Source organism: Pelophylax lessonae (genome assembly GCF_965119305.1).
Source record: "Pelophylax lessonae genome assembly, chromosome: 6".
Classification (NCBI taxonomy): Eukaryota; Metazoa; Chordata; class Amphibia; order Anura; family Ranidae; genus Pelophylax; species Pelophylax lessonae.
Window position 1 is genome coordinate 332548530 of NC_138773.1, and position 16540 is coordinate 332565069.

At 53.7% G+C, this 16540-nt stretch overlaps 1 protein-coding gene across 1 annotated transcript; it reads right to left on the bottom strand.

The window, feature by feature from the left end:
• Positions 1-7674: 7674 nt before the first annotated feature.
• INSIG2 (insulin induced gene 2) lies at positions 7675-15993 on the bottom strand. Its single transcript, XM_082262112.1, has 5 exons — positions 15762-15993; positions 15546-15670; positions 14112-14278; positions 13939-14038; positions 7675-7893 (listed from the first exon to the last, which is right to left on the bottom strand). Exons 1-5 carry the CDS (start codon positions 15988-15990, stop codon positions 7852-7854), a joined length of 663 nt encoding a protein of 220 aa, XP_082118238.1. The 5' UTR covers positions 15991-15993; the 3' UTR covers positions 7675-7851.
• Positions 15994-16540: the final 547 nt, after the last annotated feature.

Genomic DNA, 16540 nt, shown 5'->3' on the forward strand with positions numbered 1-16540 from the left:
GTCTCACACATGTGATATCGCCATACTCAGGAGTAGCAGAATGTGTTTTGGGGTATAGTTGCAAGTATGCATATGCCATGTGAGAGAAATCGTCTGTTAATATGACAACTTTGTGGGGGAAAAAAATCTTAAATTGTGCAAAAAAATTGTGGGGAAAAAAATTACAACTTCAATAAACTGACCATGCCTCTTACTAAATACCTTGGAATGTCTACTTTCCAGAAAGGGGTAATCTGGGGGTACTGGTGTCTCAAGAAATGAGATAGGCCGTCAGTACATCAGGTGTGATCAATTTTCAATGATTGGCACCACAGCTTGTATAGACTATAACTTTATAATATACACTGATCTGGGTTATTTTTACCAAAGAAATGTAGCAGTATAACTTTTGGCCAAATATTAAGAAGAAAAAAATTACTAATTTGCAAAATTTTATAACAGAAACTAAGAAAGACGTGCACTCAACTTCTTTGGCTGACCATGGTGAGGCCTGTTCTGAGTGGAACCTGTCCTGGTAAACCGCTGTATGGTCTTGGCCACCGTGCTGCAGCTCAGTTTCAGGGTCTTGGCAATCTTCTTCTAGCCTAGGCCATCTTTATGTAGAGCAACAATTCTTTTTTCCAGATCCTCAGAGAGTTCTTTGCCATGAGGAGCCATGTTGAACTTCCAGTGACCAGTATGAGAGAGTGAGAGCGATAACACCAAATATAACACACCTGCCCCCCATTCTCACCTGAGACCTTGTAACACTAACGAGTCACATGACACCGGGGAGGGAAAATGGCTAATTGGGCCATATTTGGACATTTTTACTTAGGGATGTACTCACTTTTGTTGCCAGCGGGTTAGACATTAATGGCTGTGTGTTGTCACTTAGGGGTGTACTGACTTTTGTTGCCAGCAGTTTAGACATTAATGGCTGTGTGTTGAGTTATTTTGAGGGGACAGTAAATTTACACTGTTATACAATCTGTACACTCACTACTTTACATTGTAGCAAAGTGTCATTTCTTCAGTGTTGTCACATGGGAGGGGTGTACTTACTTTTGTCAGATACTGTATATACAAGTTTTTTTAAATGTATAGCCCAAGGATTTGCTGAGTGCGATTTCTGTTATTTTGTATAATAAATGTTTTTATGGTGCTTTTTATTTTTCCTCCCGCTGATGAACCAACCCTGATTGGAAGACGTTTGGAGTTTCCCTTCATAGGAGAGGTAACGCCCAGGTGACCATACATAGGATCCGGGAAGAGGCTCGGTGTCACCTGCTGGTGGAAGCACTATGAATTGTGATTGTAGGGACACTGCTGGACAATTTGTTTCACATAGAATTTTCCTTTCCAGCCCTTGTATATATATATATATATGTATATGGGTTCTTCTAGACACCATTCATATATTCCGTGTGATTTCTTTATAGGCGTTTTTCCCTCTAATAATTTTGATATTGATTCATTTTTGTGTTTCCCCAACGCTGAATTCATTTTTTTAGCGCGGCTTCAAATATTTATCACAATTCTTCTATCCAGTGTCACAGATTGCTTAACCCCTTCAGTACCGGGCGCTCCCCTCCCCCCTCCTGCCCAGGCCAATTCTCAGCTTTCACACTTTGAATGACAATTATGCGGTCATGCAACACTGCACCCATATGAAATTTGTATCTTTTGCACACAAATAGAGTTTTCTTTTGGTGGTATTTATTCACTGCTGGGTTTTTTATTGCTTACAAAAAAACAAAAACAAAAAGACAGAAAATTTTGAAAAAAAAGGAGAAGGTTTTCTTATTTTCTGTCAGTAAATTTTGAAAATAAATTTTTTTTCTCCTTCACTGCTGTGCGCTGATGAGGCGGCACTGATAGGCAGCACAGAGGCCGCACTGATGGGCACTGATGAGGTGGCACTACTATGCCGCACTGATGAGGTGACACTTATGAGGAGGTACTACTATGCCGCACTGATAGGCCGCACTGATGGGCAGCAATGAGAGGCCGCACTGAAAGGCCACACTGATGAGGTGACACTTATGAGGAGGTACTACTATGCCACACTGATGGGCAGCACCGATAGGCAGCACTGACGGACAGCACCATTAGTGCACACAATCGGTGCCCATCAGTGCCTAGAGCGCTGCAGGCACTGACTGGCAGCACTATGGGCACTGATTGGCACTTGGTTTCACTTTTGTGTAATCAGGGCACTGATTACCTGTCCTGGTCTCCCCTGTGAGGAGGAGCCACTGATTGTGAGGGGGGGAGAGCCAAACGGACAGTGCGAGGAGAGGAGAGCCAATAAATGTCACTTCCTCATTTATATGACTGGCTGTGATTGGACACAGCCGGTCACATGGGTAAAGATTGATGTCATTGACTCTTTACCGAGATCGGGGTCGTGCCGTGTCCTAGCAACATGCCATGATCGCCATTCTGCGCACCCCCATGGGCACACGAGAGAGGCTGTTCTTGTGCACCATCATATGATGTCCTCCCAGAACAATAGATGCACCGCTCTGCCATCATTTGATCGGGGTGGGTAGGAAGTGGTTAAGCTGCTGCTTATTTGTCATTTATAGGTTTTAGCCCGGATATCCGATATGATTTTTCCTGCGAGATTTTCTAATACGCAGCAATCATTTTGCCATCAATTGCGACAAAATTCCCCACCACTATGCTTCACAGTAGGGATGGTAAGCTTTTCTTCATAGGCCTTGCTGACTCGTGCTGTTCTTGTCACTGGAAATCATTTTGTTCCTGAAGTTTCCGTTTCCCTGGCTGTCGTTCGGCCTTCTGTAAGCCGGAATTGGTTGGGTGAAAATGGATAACAATTTAGGAATTCAGCTGCGGTTGGTTAAACCTCCACATTGAGAAGCTTCATTATTCAGGAGGACGAATCAAAGAGCGTTTCTCTGTGCTGCTGTCTGGTTTTGTGGATCGGCTCACTAACCAGAAGGTCAAAGGTCACCCCCTTTCCAGGATGGCAGCATGGCCGCTCACCGCCGTAGGGCAGGAAAGGTTCTCCGGTGACCTTCTTATAGAGTATCAGGTCAGCTTTGATCCCCTAAATAGCGATAATTACTCATCAGACGCGGGTCCAGTTAAGTGTCCGCTGGTTTATTTTGCGGGGGTTGGAACGCGTCGAGCGGTCTCCAGGTAGCGGCGGTGGGAGGAGGGAGAGCTAATATTTGTGTTCAGCGTTGGAGCCGGGATACGGGCGGCTCGTTCACCAATCAGAGGAAGATTCTTCCAGATGAGATGAGGGAGAGAGACGGAAGCCAGGCTTGTTTAATGGGCTGACAAAATGAATCACACGTCCTGCCTGCATCTATCACCGCGCCGAGGGGCCACAAATGATCTGTGAAACGCTATATATTGATTACTCGTGTACTACAAGTGTCGGCTTTAATGTTCGCTCTCTGCGGAGAAGCGGCAAGGACAGATGGCACCTTAACTCTCCCGTGATAGATTTTAATGGTGAAATATTGATTTCTATCTAGCCAAGGCCTGCCGCTGGGGCCGGAGTCATTTGTTGGCGAGTGCCGGACACACGATCTGCGGCTGATCATCAATCACCGCTGGCAGCGCAGGTGAAAGTCTGAACGGAGGCACCTTGAATCCCAAAGAGGTTCCAGAGACAGGCAGAGATAACACAGGGAAGAAGGCTGGGGGGAGGGGGGATGACAGGAGAGAGAGCAGAGGAGATGAGGGGGGGTGACATCATGGGAGGGAGAGAGCAGGGAAGATGGGGGGGGGGTGACATCATAGGAGAGAGAGAGAGAGAGAGAGCAGGGAAGATGGAGGGGGGTGATATCATGGGAGAGAAACAGCAGAAGAGATGAGGGGGCGACATCGTAGGAGGAGAGAGCAGGGGAGAGGGGGGGTGACATCATGGGGGAGAGAGAGCAGGGAAGATTGGAGGGGGTGACATGGGAGAGAGAGCAAGGGAGAGAGAGTGACATCATGGGAGACGAAGGGGGGGGGTGAGAGAGCAGGGGAGACAAGGGGGAGGGGGTGACATCATGGGAGACGAAGGGGGGGGCTGACATCATGGGAGAGAGAGCAGGGGAGACAGACAGACACAGGAGAGTGAGGGGGGGAGAGGGGGAAGAATACACAGGAAAGTGTGGGGGGGGGAGAGACGGGGAGGAAGACGACACAGGAAAGTGGGGTGGGGGGTGATGGGAGGACGATGAGTGTGGGGGGGAGGGTACGAGGAGGGGGGGGTGCAGAGAGGCAATGCGGGGAGGGGGTGGGGGGGAGGGTACGGGGAGGGGGGTGCAGAGAGGCAATGCGGGGAGGGGGTGGGGATACGAGGAGAGGGGTGCAGAGAGGCGATGCGGGGAGGGGGTGCGGGGTGGATACGAGGAGGGGGGGTGCAGAGAGGCAATGCGGGGAGGGGGTGCGGGGTGGATACGAGGAGGGGGGTGCAGAGAGGCGATGCGGGGAGGGGGGATGCAGAGAGGCAATGCGGGGATGGGGTGGGGGGGGGGATACGAGGAGAGGGGTGCAGAGAGGCGATGCGGGGAGGGGGTGCGGGGTGGATACGAGGAGGGGGGGTGCAGAGAGGCAATGCGGGGAGGGGGTGCGGGGTGGATACAAGGAGGGGGGTGCAGAGAGGCGATGCGGGGAGGGGGGATGCAGAGGGGCAATGCGGGAAGGGGGTGGGGGGATACGAGGAGGGGAGTGCAGAGAGGCAATGCGGGGAGGGGGTGGGGGGGGATACGAGGAGGGGGGTGCAGAGAGGCGATGCGGGGAGGGGGGTGCAGAGAGGCGATGCGGGGAGGGGGGGTGCAGAGAGGCAATGCGGGGAGGGGGGGTGCAGAGAGGCAATGCGGGGAAGGGGTGCGGGGGGATACGAGGAGGGGGGGTGCAGAGAGGCAATGCGGGGAGGGGGTGCGGGGTGGATACGAGGAGGGGGGTGCAGAGAGGCGATGCGGGGAGGGGGTGCGGGGGGATACGAGGAGGGGAGTGCAGAGAGGCAATGCGAGGGGGGTGCAGAGAGGCAATGCGGGGAGGGGGTGCGGGGGGATACGAGGAGGGGAGTGCAGAGAGGCAATGCGAGGGGGGTGCAGAGAGGCAATGCGGGGAGGGGGTGGGATACGAGGAGGGGGGTGCAGAGAGGCAATGCGGGGAGGGGGTGCGGGGTGGATACGAGGAGGGGGGGTGCAGAGAGGCGATGCGGGGAGGGAGTGCGGGGGGATACGAGGAGGGGGGGTGCAGAGAGGCAATGCGGGGAGGGGGTGGGGGGGTGATACGAGGAGGGGGGTGCAGAGAGGCGATGCGGGGAGGGGGGGTGCAGAGAGGCGATGCGGGGAGGGGGGGTGCAGAGAGGCGATGCGGGGAGGGGGGGGATACGAGGAGGGGGGTGCAGAGAAGCGATGCGGGGAGGGGAGGATGCAGAGAGGCAATGCGGGGAGGGGGTGAGATACGAGGAGGGGTGCAGAGAGGCGATGCGGGGAGGGGGGTGCAGAGAGGCAATGCGAGGGGGGGGTGCAGAGAGGCAATGCGGGGAGGGGGGATGCAGAGAGGCAATGCGGGGAGGGGGTGGGGGGGGGGATTACGAGGAGAGGGGTGCAGAGAGGCAATGCGGGGAGGGGGTGGGGGGGGGATACGAGGAGGGGGGTGCAGAGAGGCGATGCGGGGAGGGGGGGTGCAGAGAGGCGATGCGGGGAGGGGGGGGATACGAGGAGGGGGGTGCAGAGAAGCGATGCGGGGAGGGGGGATGCAGAGAGGCAATGCGGGGAGGGGGTGGGGGGGGGAATACGAGGAGGGGGGTGCAGAGAGGCGATGCGGGGAGGGGGGGATACGAGGAGGGGGGTGCAGAGAAGCGATGCGGGGAGGGGGGGATGCAGAGAGGCAATGCGGGGAGGGGGTGAGATACGAGGAGGGGTGCAGAGAGGCGATGCGGGGAGGGGGGTGCAGAGAGGCAATGCGAGGGGGGGGTGCAGAGAGGCAATGCGGGGAGGGGGGATGCAGAGAGGCAATGCGGGGAGGGGGGATGCAGAGAGGCAATGCGGGGAGGGGGTGGGGGGGGGGGGATTACGAGGAGAGGGGTGCAGAGAGGCAATGCGGGGAGGGGGTGGGGGGGGGGATACGAGGAGGGGGGTGCAGAGAGGCGATGCGGGGAGGGGGGGTGCAGAGAGGCGATGCGGGGAGGGGGGGGGATACGAGGAGGGGGGTGCAGAGAAGCGATGCGGGGAGGGGGGATGCAGAGAGGCAATGCGGGGAGGGGGTGGGGGGGGGATACGAGGAGGGGGGGGTGCAGAGAGGCGATAATAAGTGACAGAGATCTCAGCTGACATGAAGCCGGAGAGGAAATCGCATTCTGCGGTATTTTATTGCCGCGTTCTCGGAGGTCACCGGCAGCACAGCGAATGTTTTGTTCCAGGCGAGTGCAGCTCCCTCCGCACTGACAGAACGATCAATCAACGTCACCCAGCCCCAATACACAATGGGGGGGAGGGGCAGCCAGGAAGGGGTTAATGGTTTGCCATTGTATCATGTATGGTGGGGGATGGAGCCGCCTTATCTAATAATAGAATTCACAGAGCGGGAAGAGAAATAATCATATGAAACACACAGAGCGTGGCTCCGCCCACAGCGTCCAGCGCTGGATATGGATTCCATCATCGGACTTCACACCCCCACCGATAATCCCGGGGGAGGGGGAGCACTCACTCAGCCAATCACACACATTGGGAAAGAATTAGAATCTGTGTCCCTGTTGGAGGAATTCCTCACTTCCTGGACTGGGGACCACACAGGGTCTGGGCTGGATTTCAGGTGTAAATGTCACTCAGCCTTTCAATGATGTGAAATCTCAACATACATTCTCCAGGCGCCCCCCCCCCTTCTGCCCGGGGCCCAGCCCCCCACCGTCCCCTCCCCGGGGCCAAGGCCCCCACCGTCCTCTCTGCACCTCCCCGGGCTCAGCCCCCCACCGTCCCCTCCCTGGGGCCAAGGCCCTTCACGCCTCCCCGGGGCCCAGCCCCCACCATCCCCTCTGCACCTCCCCGGGGCCCAGCCCCCACCGTCCCCTCTGCACCTGCCCTGGGCCCAGCCCCCCACTGTCCTTCTGCGCCTGCACACCCTCCAACCATGCCGCCCAACCTCACCCTTCCCACACAACCATAGTGTCCACCCCTCCCAACCACACAGCACCATAGCACCCACCCCCACAGTGTGCCACAGCACCCTCCCCCAACCGCACCGCACCACTCAACCACAACACACTGCCCAACACCCAATCACACCACCTGGCACCGGCACACCAGATTCTCTGGCAGACCACACGTTGATAGCGCCGCACATCCTCAGAGTCTCACATCACCAATAGACGGGGGAGGGGTTGTCAGATGGGGGGGGGGGGGGGGGGGAGCGGAGGTCTCGCACATTACACGCACACTCCATGCGTCCTCTATGTTATACTCCATCACCCCATGTTTAACAAATTCCAGATGTTTATTCAGCACCTCGGTTAGGAACCGTGACACTCCGCCCCAATCTTCTGTACACAGGGGGCGGAGTCCTCACTTCATTGGCTTGTGTGATAAGAATGAGGGAGGGCGGAGGATACAAGGTGTATATTTATATCATAGGATGGTGCTGGGGGCGGAGTCACAGATTTCCTGGATGTCAGACAACGCCGGCTGCACGCATTAGAAGTCCTCCGATGGCCGGAGCGTGCGTCTGCCGTAAGAGGAGGAGCCTCTACACACCGTCCTTCCCTCTGTCCAGACACGTCCGCCGTACGTCCAATTACCTTCTAGAAGCGGCAATCACAGATTGCAGTAACTCGCACTTCACAAGGACGGCCGCACCGATGGACCGCCTCGCTGTTGGCGCTGGGTGCGTCCGTCAGTCCCGGTGAGATTTGTCCATCAGCGTCTTCCTCTCATACTGGAAGGAAATCAAACAGAAAATAAAACAACTTCTACCCACATATCGCCATAAATACACATCCCCCGCTCACCACACATCGCCATCAATTCACATCCCCCGCTCACCACACACCGCCATAAATTCACATCCCCCGCCGTCAATACACACCCCCCGCCGTCAATACACATCCCCCCCCCCCCGTCAGCCACATCCCCCGCTGTCAGCACACATCCCTCCCCCGCCAATACACACCCTCCGCCATCAATACACACCCCCCGCCGTCAGCCACACCCCCCGCCGTCAGCCACACCCCCCGCCGTCAGCCACACCCCCCGCCGTCAGCCACACCCCCCGCCGTCAGCCACACCCCCCGCCGTCAGCCACACCCCCCGCCATCAGCCACACCCCCCGCCATCAGCCACACCCCCGCCGTCAATACACGTCCCCCGCCGTCAATACACGTCCCCCGCCGTCAATACACGTCCCCCGCCGTCAGTGGCCGCTCACCAGAGAATCGCCAACGCCGGGGCCGCTGCTATTATAGAATATACAGAGCAGATTTATAGATTTTATATTTCTGTGTATTTCATGCTTTGAACTTTCTTCTATTTATTATTTATATTTTGTATTCTTTATACTTTTATCTTTTTTCTATTATTATTTCTATGAATTATTTATAAAACTTTGTATTTAGATTTATTATATTTATATTATTAATTACATTTTCTTATGTTCAGAAATAACCGTTTTATTATAAATGAAGTGAAAAGAGAAAACGTCATTTACAACTCGCAGCGGAGAGGCTCCTCCCTGACTGATTTACTGCTATGCTGTGAATAGCACTGACCAGCACAATCTAAACTCACACATTACACAATGCCTGCAAAATCCCCCCCCCTCTCATCCCTCAGTGGACCCCAATGTCTGAACCCCCCCAATTCCCTTGTGCCCAAACCACCTCCCCCTCCCTTCTGACCCCTAAGTGGCTCTGGTGTATTCTCCCTGACTCACAACAAACACGCAGATCAGGAATTCTGACTATTGTTCTGGGGCAATAACTCAGAAAGTAATGAGGTCAGAAGCAGCTGGGTAATTAGCATTTAGAAAAACCTACAAACGGGCCAACCCCGACCGCGAGGAGAAGGCGGCGGGCCAACCCAAACGTCAGGAGGAGGAGCAGCAGGCGGCGGGCCAACCCAAACGTCAGGAGGAGGAGGAGCAGGCGGCGGGCCAACCCAAACGTCAGGAGGAGGAGGAGCAGGCGGCGGGCCAACCCAAACGTCAGGAGGAGGAGGAGCAGGCGGCGGGCCAACCCAAACGTCAGGAGGAGGAGGAGCAGGCGGCGGGCCAACCCAAACGTCAGGAGGAGGAGGAGCAGGCGGCGGGCCAACCCAAACGTCAGGAGGAGGAGGAGCAGGCGGCGGGCCAACCCAAACGTCAGGAGGAGGAGGAGCAGGCGGCGGGCCAACCCAAACGTCAGGAGGAAGAGGAGCAGGCGGCGGGCCAACCCGAACGTCAGGAGGAGCAGGCGGCGGGCCAACTCGAACGTCAGGAGGAGGAGCAGGCGGCGGGCCAACCCGAACGTCAGGAGGAGGAGCAGGCGGCGGGCCAACCCGAACGTCAGGAGGAGCAGGCCAACCGGAATGTCAGGAGGAGGAGCAGGTGGTGGGCCACATCAGGGGGGATGAGGCCCACCACGTCAGGAGGAGGCAAAATTATCCTGTCAAAGAAGTCTAAATTATCTTAGATGTCATTAACATGCCCGTCCATACCGGTCTTTTAGCTCTAAAGATCCCCGAGTTGGGTTTATATGAGCGATTTGATGGCTCCCAACGCCAGGGAGGGTGACAACAGTTGTTTCGAAGAAACAGAAAATAACTGTCAGTCTCCTCAGTCTGGGGCTCCATGGAAGATCTCACCTCATGGAGGTTCAATGATGATGGAGAACGGTGAGGAATCAGCCCAGAACTACACAGGAGAATCTTCTCAATGATCTCAGCTGGGACCATCGTCACCAAGAAAACAATTGGTAACACACTACCCCATGGAGGACTGAAATCCTGCAGCGCCCGCAAGGTCCCCCTGCTCAGGAAATCACATGGTACAGCCCGTCTGATGTCTGCTAATGAACATCTGAATGATTCAGAGGAGAACTGGGGGAAAGTGCTGGGGTCAGAGGAAACCAAAATCGGGGCTCTTTGGCATCAACTCAACCATGTTTGGAGGAGGAGGAATGCTGCCTATGATACCAAAAACACCATCCCCCACCGTCACACATGGAGCTGGAAACATTGTGCTTTGGGGGTGTTTTTCTGCTAAGGGGACAACTTCACCACATCAAAGGGACGATGGACGGGGCCATGTACCATCCAATCCTGGGTGAGAACCTCCTTCCCTCAGCCAGGGTTTTAGAATGGGTATTGGATGGGTATTCCAGCATGACAATGACCCAAAACACACAGCCAAGGCAACAAAGGAGTGGCTCAAGAAGAAGCACATTAAAAGGTCCTGGAGCGGAGTTAATCCTATAGAAAATATGTGTAGGGAGCTGAAGGTTCGGAGTTACCAAACATCAGCCTGGAAACCTTAATGACTTGGAGAGAATCTGCAGAGAGGAGAAAATCCCTCCTGAGATGTGTGCAAACCTGGGGGCCAACTACAAGAAACGTCTGACCTCTGTGACCCCCAACTACAAGAAACGTCTGACCTCTGTGACCCCCAACTACAAGAAACGTCTGACCTCTGTGACCCCCAACTACAAGAAACGTCTGACCTCTGTGCTTCCCAACTACAAGAAACGTCTGACCTCTGTGACCCCCAACTACAAGAAACGTCTGACCTCTGTGCTTCCCAACTACAAGAAACGTCTGACCTCTGTGACCCCAACTACAAGAAACGTCTGACCTCTGTGCTTCCCAACTACAAGAAACGTCTGACCTCTGTGACCCCCAACTACAAGAAACGTCTGACCTCTGTGACCCCCAACTACAGGAAACGTCTGACCTCTGTGACCCCCAACTACAAGAAACGTCTGACCTCTGTGACCCCCAACTACAGGAAACGTCTGACCTCTGTGACCCCCAACTACAAGAAACGTCTGACCTCTGTGCTTCCCAACTACAAGAAACGTCTGACCTCTGTGACCCCCAACTACAAGAAACGTCTGACCTCTGTGCTTCCCAACTACAAGAAACGTCTGACCTCTGTGCTTCCCAACTACAAGAAACGTCTGACCTCTGTGACCCCCAACTACAAGAAACGTCTGACCTCTGTGACCCCCAACTACAGGAAACGTCTGACCTCTGTGACCCCCAACTACAAGAAACGTCTGACCTCTGTGACCCCCAACTACAGGAAACGTCTGACCTCTGTGACCCCCAACTACAAGAAACGTCTGACCTCTGTGACCCCCAACTACAAGAAACGTCTGACCTCTGTGACCCCCAACTACAAGAAACGTCTGACCTCTGTGCTTCCCAACTACAAGAAACGTCTGACCTCTGTGACCCCCAACTACAGGAAACGTCTGACCTCTGTGACCCCAACTACAAGAAACGTCTGACCTCTGTGACCCCAACTACAAGAAACGTCTGACCTCTGTGACCCCAACTACAAGAAACGTCTGACCTCTGACCTTCCAAAAAGGGTTTCTCCACCAACTATTAAGGGGATCAAATACTTATTTCACTCATTAAAATGCAAATCAATTTATAACTTTATTGAAAAGCATTTTCTGGATATTTTTGTTGTTATTCTGTCACTGGTAAAATAAACCGACCAATAAAACTACAGACTGATCATTTCTCTGTCAGTGGGCAAACCTACAAAATCAGCAGGGGGGGGGGGGGGTCAAATACTTTTTTTTCCTTCCCTGTATACTTGGATACAGCACTCTGTGGACAGCCAGCATCTTCAGCAATGACCTTGTGTGACCTCTCCTCCTTGTGGGAGGTGTCAATGACTGTCATGTCAGCTGTCTTCCCCATGATTGGGTGACCTCCTGAACCCGACTAGGAGACCATTTAGAGGCTCAGGAAACCTTTACATGTGTGACACCCTGACACCCCGAGCCTCCAATATTCAACTTTTACACAATATTCTCATTTTCTGAGATGCTGAATTTTGGGGTGTCACTCGCTGGAATCCATAATCATCAAAATAAAAGAAAGAAATGCTGGAAATCTCTCACTCTGTGTGACATCTATAGAAAATATAGAGGAGATTACCTCTATGAATTATATTACTGAAATAAATTCACTTTTTAATGATATTCTCATTTTATTGAGATGCTTCTGTATATATATATATATATATATATATATAATTCTATTTCCTGTCACATGATACTATGAAGGGGGAGTGTGTGTATATATATATATATATATATACACACACACACACACAAATATACAGTTCTTTGAAAAGTATTCACACCCCTTGAAATTTTCCCCCATTTTCTCATGTTACCCCCAGAAATGTATTTTATTGGGATTTTATGTGATAGACCGACACAAAGTGGCCATAATTGTGAAGTGGAAGGAAAATGATAAATGATACAAATAAATCTGTGAAAAGTGTGGCTGCATTTGTATTCACCCCCCTTTACTCTGATACCCCTAACTAAAATCTAGGGGAACCAATTGCCTTCAGAAGTCACCTAATTAGTAAATAGAGTCCCCCTGTGTGTCATGTAATCTCAGTATAAATACAGCTGTTCTGTGAAGCCCTCAGAGGTTTGTTAGAGAACCTTAGTGAACAAACAGCATCATGAAGGCCAAGGAACACAGCAGACAGGTCAGGGATAAAGTTGTGGAGAAGTGTAAAGCAGGGTTAGGTTATAGAAAAATCTCCCAAGCTTTGACCATCTGACGGAGCGCTGATCAATCCATCATGGGAGAACTGCAACCCTACCAAGACATGGCCGTCCACCTAAACTGACCGGCTGGGCCCCTACCAAGACATGGCCCTCCACCTAAACTGACCGGCTGGGCCCCTACCAAGACATGGCCCTCCACCTAAACTGACCGGCTGGGCCCCTACCAAGACATGGCCCTCCACCTAAACTGACCGGCTGGGCCCCTACCAAGACATGGCCGTCCACCTAAACTGACCAGCTGGGCCCCTACCAAGACATGGCCGTCCACCTAAACTGAACAGTTGGGCAAGGAGAACATTCATCAGAGAAGCAGCCAAGAGGCCCATGGGAACTCTGGAGGAGCTGCAGAGATCCACAGCTCAGGTGGGAGAATCTGTCCACAGGACAACTATTAGTCGTGCGCTCCACAAATCTGCCCTTTATGGAAGAGTGAGAAGAAGAAAGCCATTGGTGGAAGAAAGCCATAAGAAGTCCTGATTGCAGTTTGGGAGAAGCCATGTGGGGGAGGAGCAAACATGTGGGGGAGGAGCTCTGCTCAGAGGAGACAAAAATTCAACTTTTTGGCCACCTCAATGGTTGGAGTTTCCTTATCGCTGTCCATTCGCTCTCCTCAGTGGCCAGGTCACTCTCTACACTTCTATCTTTTTCTATCTTTTTGTTCCACCCTGGTTATGGCTTCCATTCACCGTTATAACAATTTCACACATTGAATGTCACATTTTTATACAACCCCCCCTTATTTAATTATAGAATTTGAAGCCCCCCCAGGACATTTCTTTCCTTCGGGAATACTTGCATGTTCCCTGTATGTTCCTTGGGCTCCTATATCACAGCTCCCAGGACGGACTTATTGAGCCGCCTTTTGCAGGCTCACTTTCTTCACATTCAGCCTCAATGTGAGTATTCTAAAAAGGGGGGGGGGGGGGTTATTTTTTTCCCCCCTCTCAGCTACACATTTTATTTTACTTTCTGGTATACAAAACAGGAGACCATATTGGTTTTTTTATCTCTTCACAGATATTTGATGCCTCTGCCCCTGAGGAAGTGGAGCGATTCCACGAAACGCGTAGGGCTCATCTGATGCACCATGATCTTTTTATCAGACGGTTTATTATGCCTTATAATTTCTTTTTTTACTACTAATCCCTGCTGTCACATGGTACGATGGAAGAGGACCTCCCACTTACCATCTCCAGCTGGCGTCCGATGTTCCCCATGGTGATCCCTCCAGCGAAGAAGATACAGGGCAGCCAGGAACGAACGTACAGAAAATCGGGGGAGGTGTACCTGAAGAGAGAGAACAGACGTCATCAGAAATCGCAGCGGCACGCAGAGCCCCGCCCCCTCTGAGTGCACTTACTGGTAGACTCCGTTATAAACCAACAGCTGAGACACCAATGTGGCAAAGAAGGCGATGCCAATGCCGAGTCCCAACCCGCTCCGCGATCGGTCAAATGTCCACCACAGGCCGATGGACAACGCCGCCAACGTCAGAGACAGCTGCATGTTGTTGGCAAAGTCCACTTTCTGGTGGAGAAGAGTCAAGGCAAACACATGAGGGGATACCCCCATCACCCCCCCCCCCCACTGAAGAGGAGAGACCCCCCCCCCCCCATCCACACAACAAAGAGGAGAGGAGAGACCCTCCCCCCCACCCACACAAAGAGGAGAGGGGAGCCCCCCCCCACCCTGAAGAGGAGAGACCCCCCCCTCATCCACCCACTGAAGAGGAGAGACCCCCCCCCATCCACACAACGAAGAGGAGAGACCCCCTTCGCCCCCACACTGAAGAGAAGAGGGGAGAACCCCCCCCCACCCACACACTGAAGAGGAGAGGGGAGAACCCCCCCCCACACACACTGAAGAGGAGAGGGGAGACCCCCCCACCCACACAGAAGAGGAGAGGGGAGACCCCCCCACACACACAGAAGAGGAGAGGGGAGACCCCCCCCCACACACTGAAGAGGTGAGGGGAGAACCCCCACCCACACAGAAGAGGAGAGGGGAGACCCCCCCACACACAGAAGAGGAGAGGGGACACCCCCCCACACACAGAAGAGGAGAGGGGAGACACCCCCCCCCCCACACTGAAGAGGAGATGGGAGAGCCCCATCCCCCCACACACACACACAGAAGAGGAGAGGGAAGACCCCCATCCCCCCACACACACACAGAAGAGGAGAGGGAAGACCCCCCCACACACAGAAGAGGAGAGGGAAGACCCCCCCCACACACAGAAGAGGAGAGGGAAGACCCCCCACACACAGAAGAGGAGAGGGAAGACCCCCCCACACACAGCAAAGGAGAGGGGAGAAACCCTCCACACACACACAGAAGAGGAGAGGGGAGACCCCCCCACACACACACAGAAGAGGAGAGGGGAGACCCCCCCACACACACACAGAAGAGGAGAGGGGAGACCCCCCCACACACACACAGAAGAGGAGAGGGGAGACCCCCCCACACACACACAGAAGAGGAGAGGGGAGACACCCCCATCCCCCCACACACACAGGAGAGGAGAGGGGAGACCCCCATCCCCCCCCCCACACACTGAAGAGGAGAGGGGAGACCCCCCCCACACACACACTGAAGAGGAGAGGGGAGACCCCCATCCCCCACACACACACAGAAGAGGAGATGGGAGACCCCCCTCCCCCCCCCACACTGAAGAGGAGAGGGGAGACCCCCATCCCCCCCACACACTGAAGAGGAGAGGGGAGACCCCCCCACACACACAGATTGGCTGAGCGAAGAGTAAGCGATGAGAAGTGCGCTCTGGCAGAAAGGATACGGCGCTGGCGTGATTTATACCCACAAACACCGCCACACAGCGCATGACGCTCGACCACTCCCTCTTGAACTTGTGTGGCTCCCCCAGCTGGCGGTCGATGCAGGGGTACAGGAGGCCGATGGCGGCTGTGAAGAGAGAAGAGGTGAGACCATAGAAGAGATAGGACGGTGCCGATTATTAGATCCTGGGGGTCCGGGACTGTCCCGGAATTCTCACCTGCAGCCGTCCCGCAGCACAGCGGCACCCACCAGGTGGAGGAGAAGAGGCTGGACAGCACATCGGGGGGGAAGAGGGTGACGTTCCTCTGGACTTGTAGAAGGTTCAGTACCAGCGCCAGGAAGACTCCGATCAGAAAGAGGAGGAGACCGCGGAGGAGAAGATTCATCTTCTGGTTGGAGCCCGGAACATCTCTCACCAATCGCTCAGAAGACGCATCGTCTCCCATCACCCACCTCTGCGCCCAGAGACCAGGAAATCGTGAGGAATGGCCTATGGGGAGAGGAGAAGAGGATTATCTCTGACCTGGGGGGGGGGGGGTACTACAACCCCAATTCCAAAAAAGTTGGGGCGCTGTGTACAATCTACATGAAAACAGAAAGCGATGATCTGCAGATCTCAGAATCCCGAATATTTTTCACAATAGAAAACAAATAATTACACTGAGAAAATAATCAAAAAAGTTGTGGGCGGGGCCATGTTTACCTCAATAACGCTCTGTTAGGCCTCATTTACACGAGCTTCAGAATGTGGCATTGGACCCTTTTTTAAACCCTTCTGAATGCCAATCAAAGCTCCTCCCACTAAATAAAATGGCTCCTCCCAGTCCCGGTCACACATTGTGTTCCCTTCAGAAATGACCCCCATGTCACTTTCTTGGTGATTCAAAGCGTCTCTGAAGCCTCTATAGAAGTCTATGACAACCCTCGCTAACCGCACCTGCAGCTTATGAGGGGCTTTTATTCAACGTTAGCTTCGCTTTGGAGGAATGAGATCTC

Bases quoted from the DNA above. Each gene is read 5' to 3' on its own strand.
- INSIG2 (XM_082262112.1), bottom strand. From the start codon at position 15,990: ATGGGAGACGATGCGTCTTCTGAGCGATTGGTGAGAGATGTTCCGGGC. The intron at 15,671-15,761 runs GTGAGAATTCCG...CTCTCTTCACAG, and splicing joins GTGCTGCGGGACGGCTGCAG to CCGCCATCGGCCTCCTGTAC. The intron at 14,039-14,111 runs GTAAGTGCACTC...CTCTCTCTTCAG, and splicing joins GTTTATAACGGAGTCTACCA to GTACACCTCCCCCGATTTTC.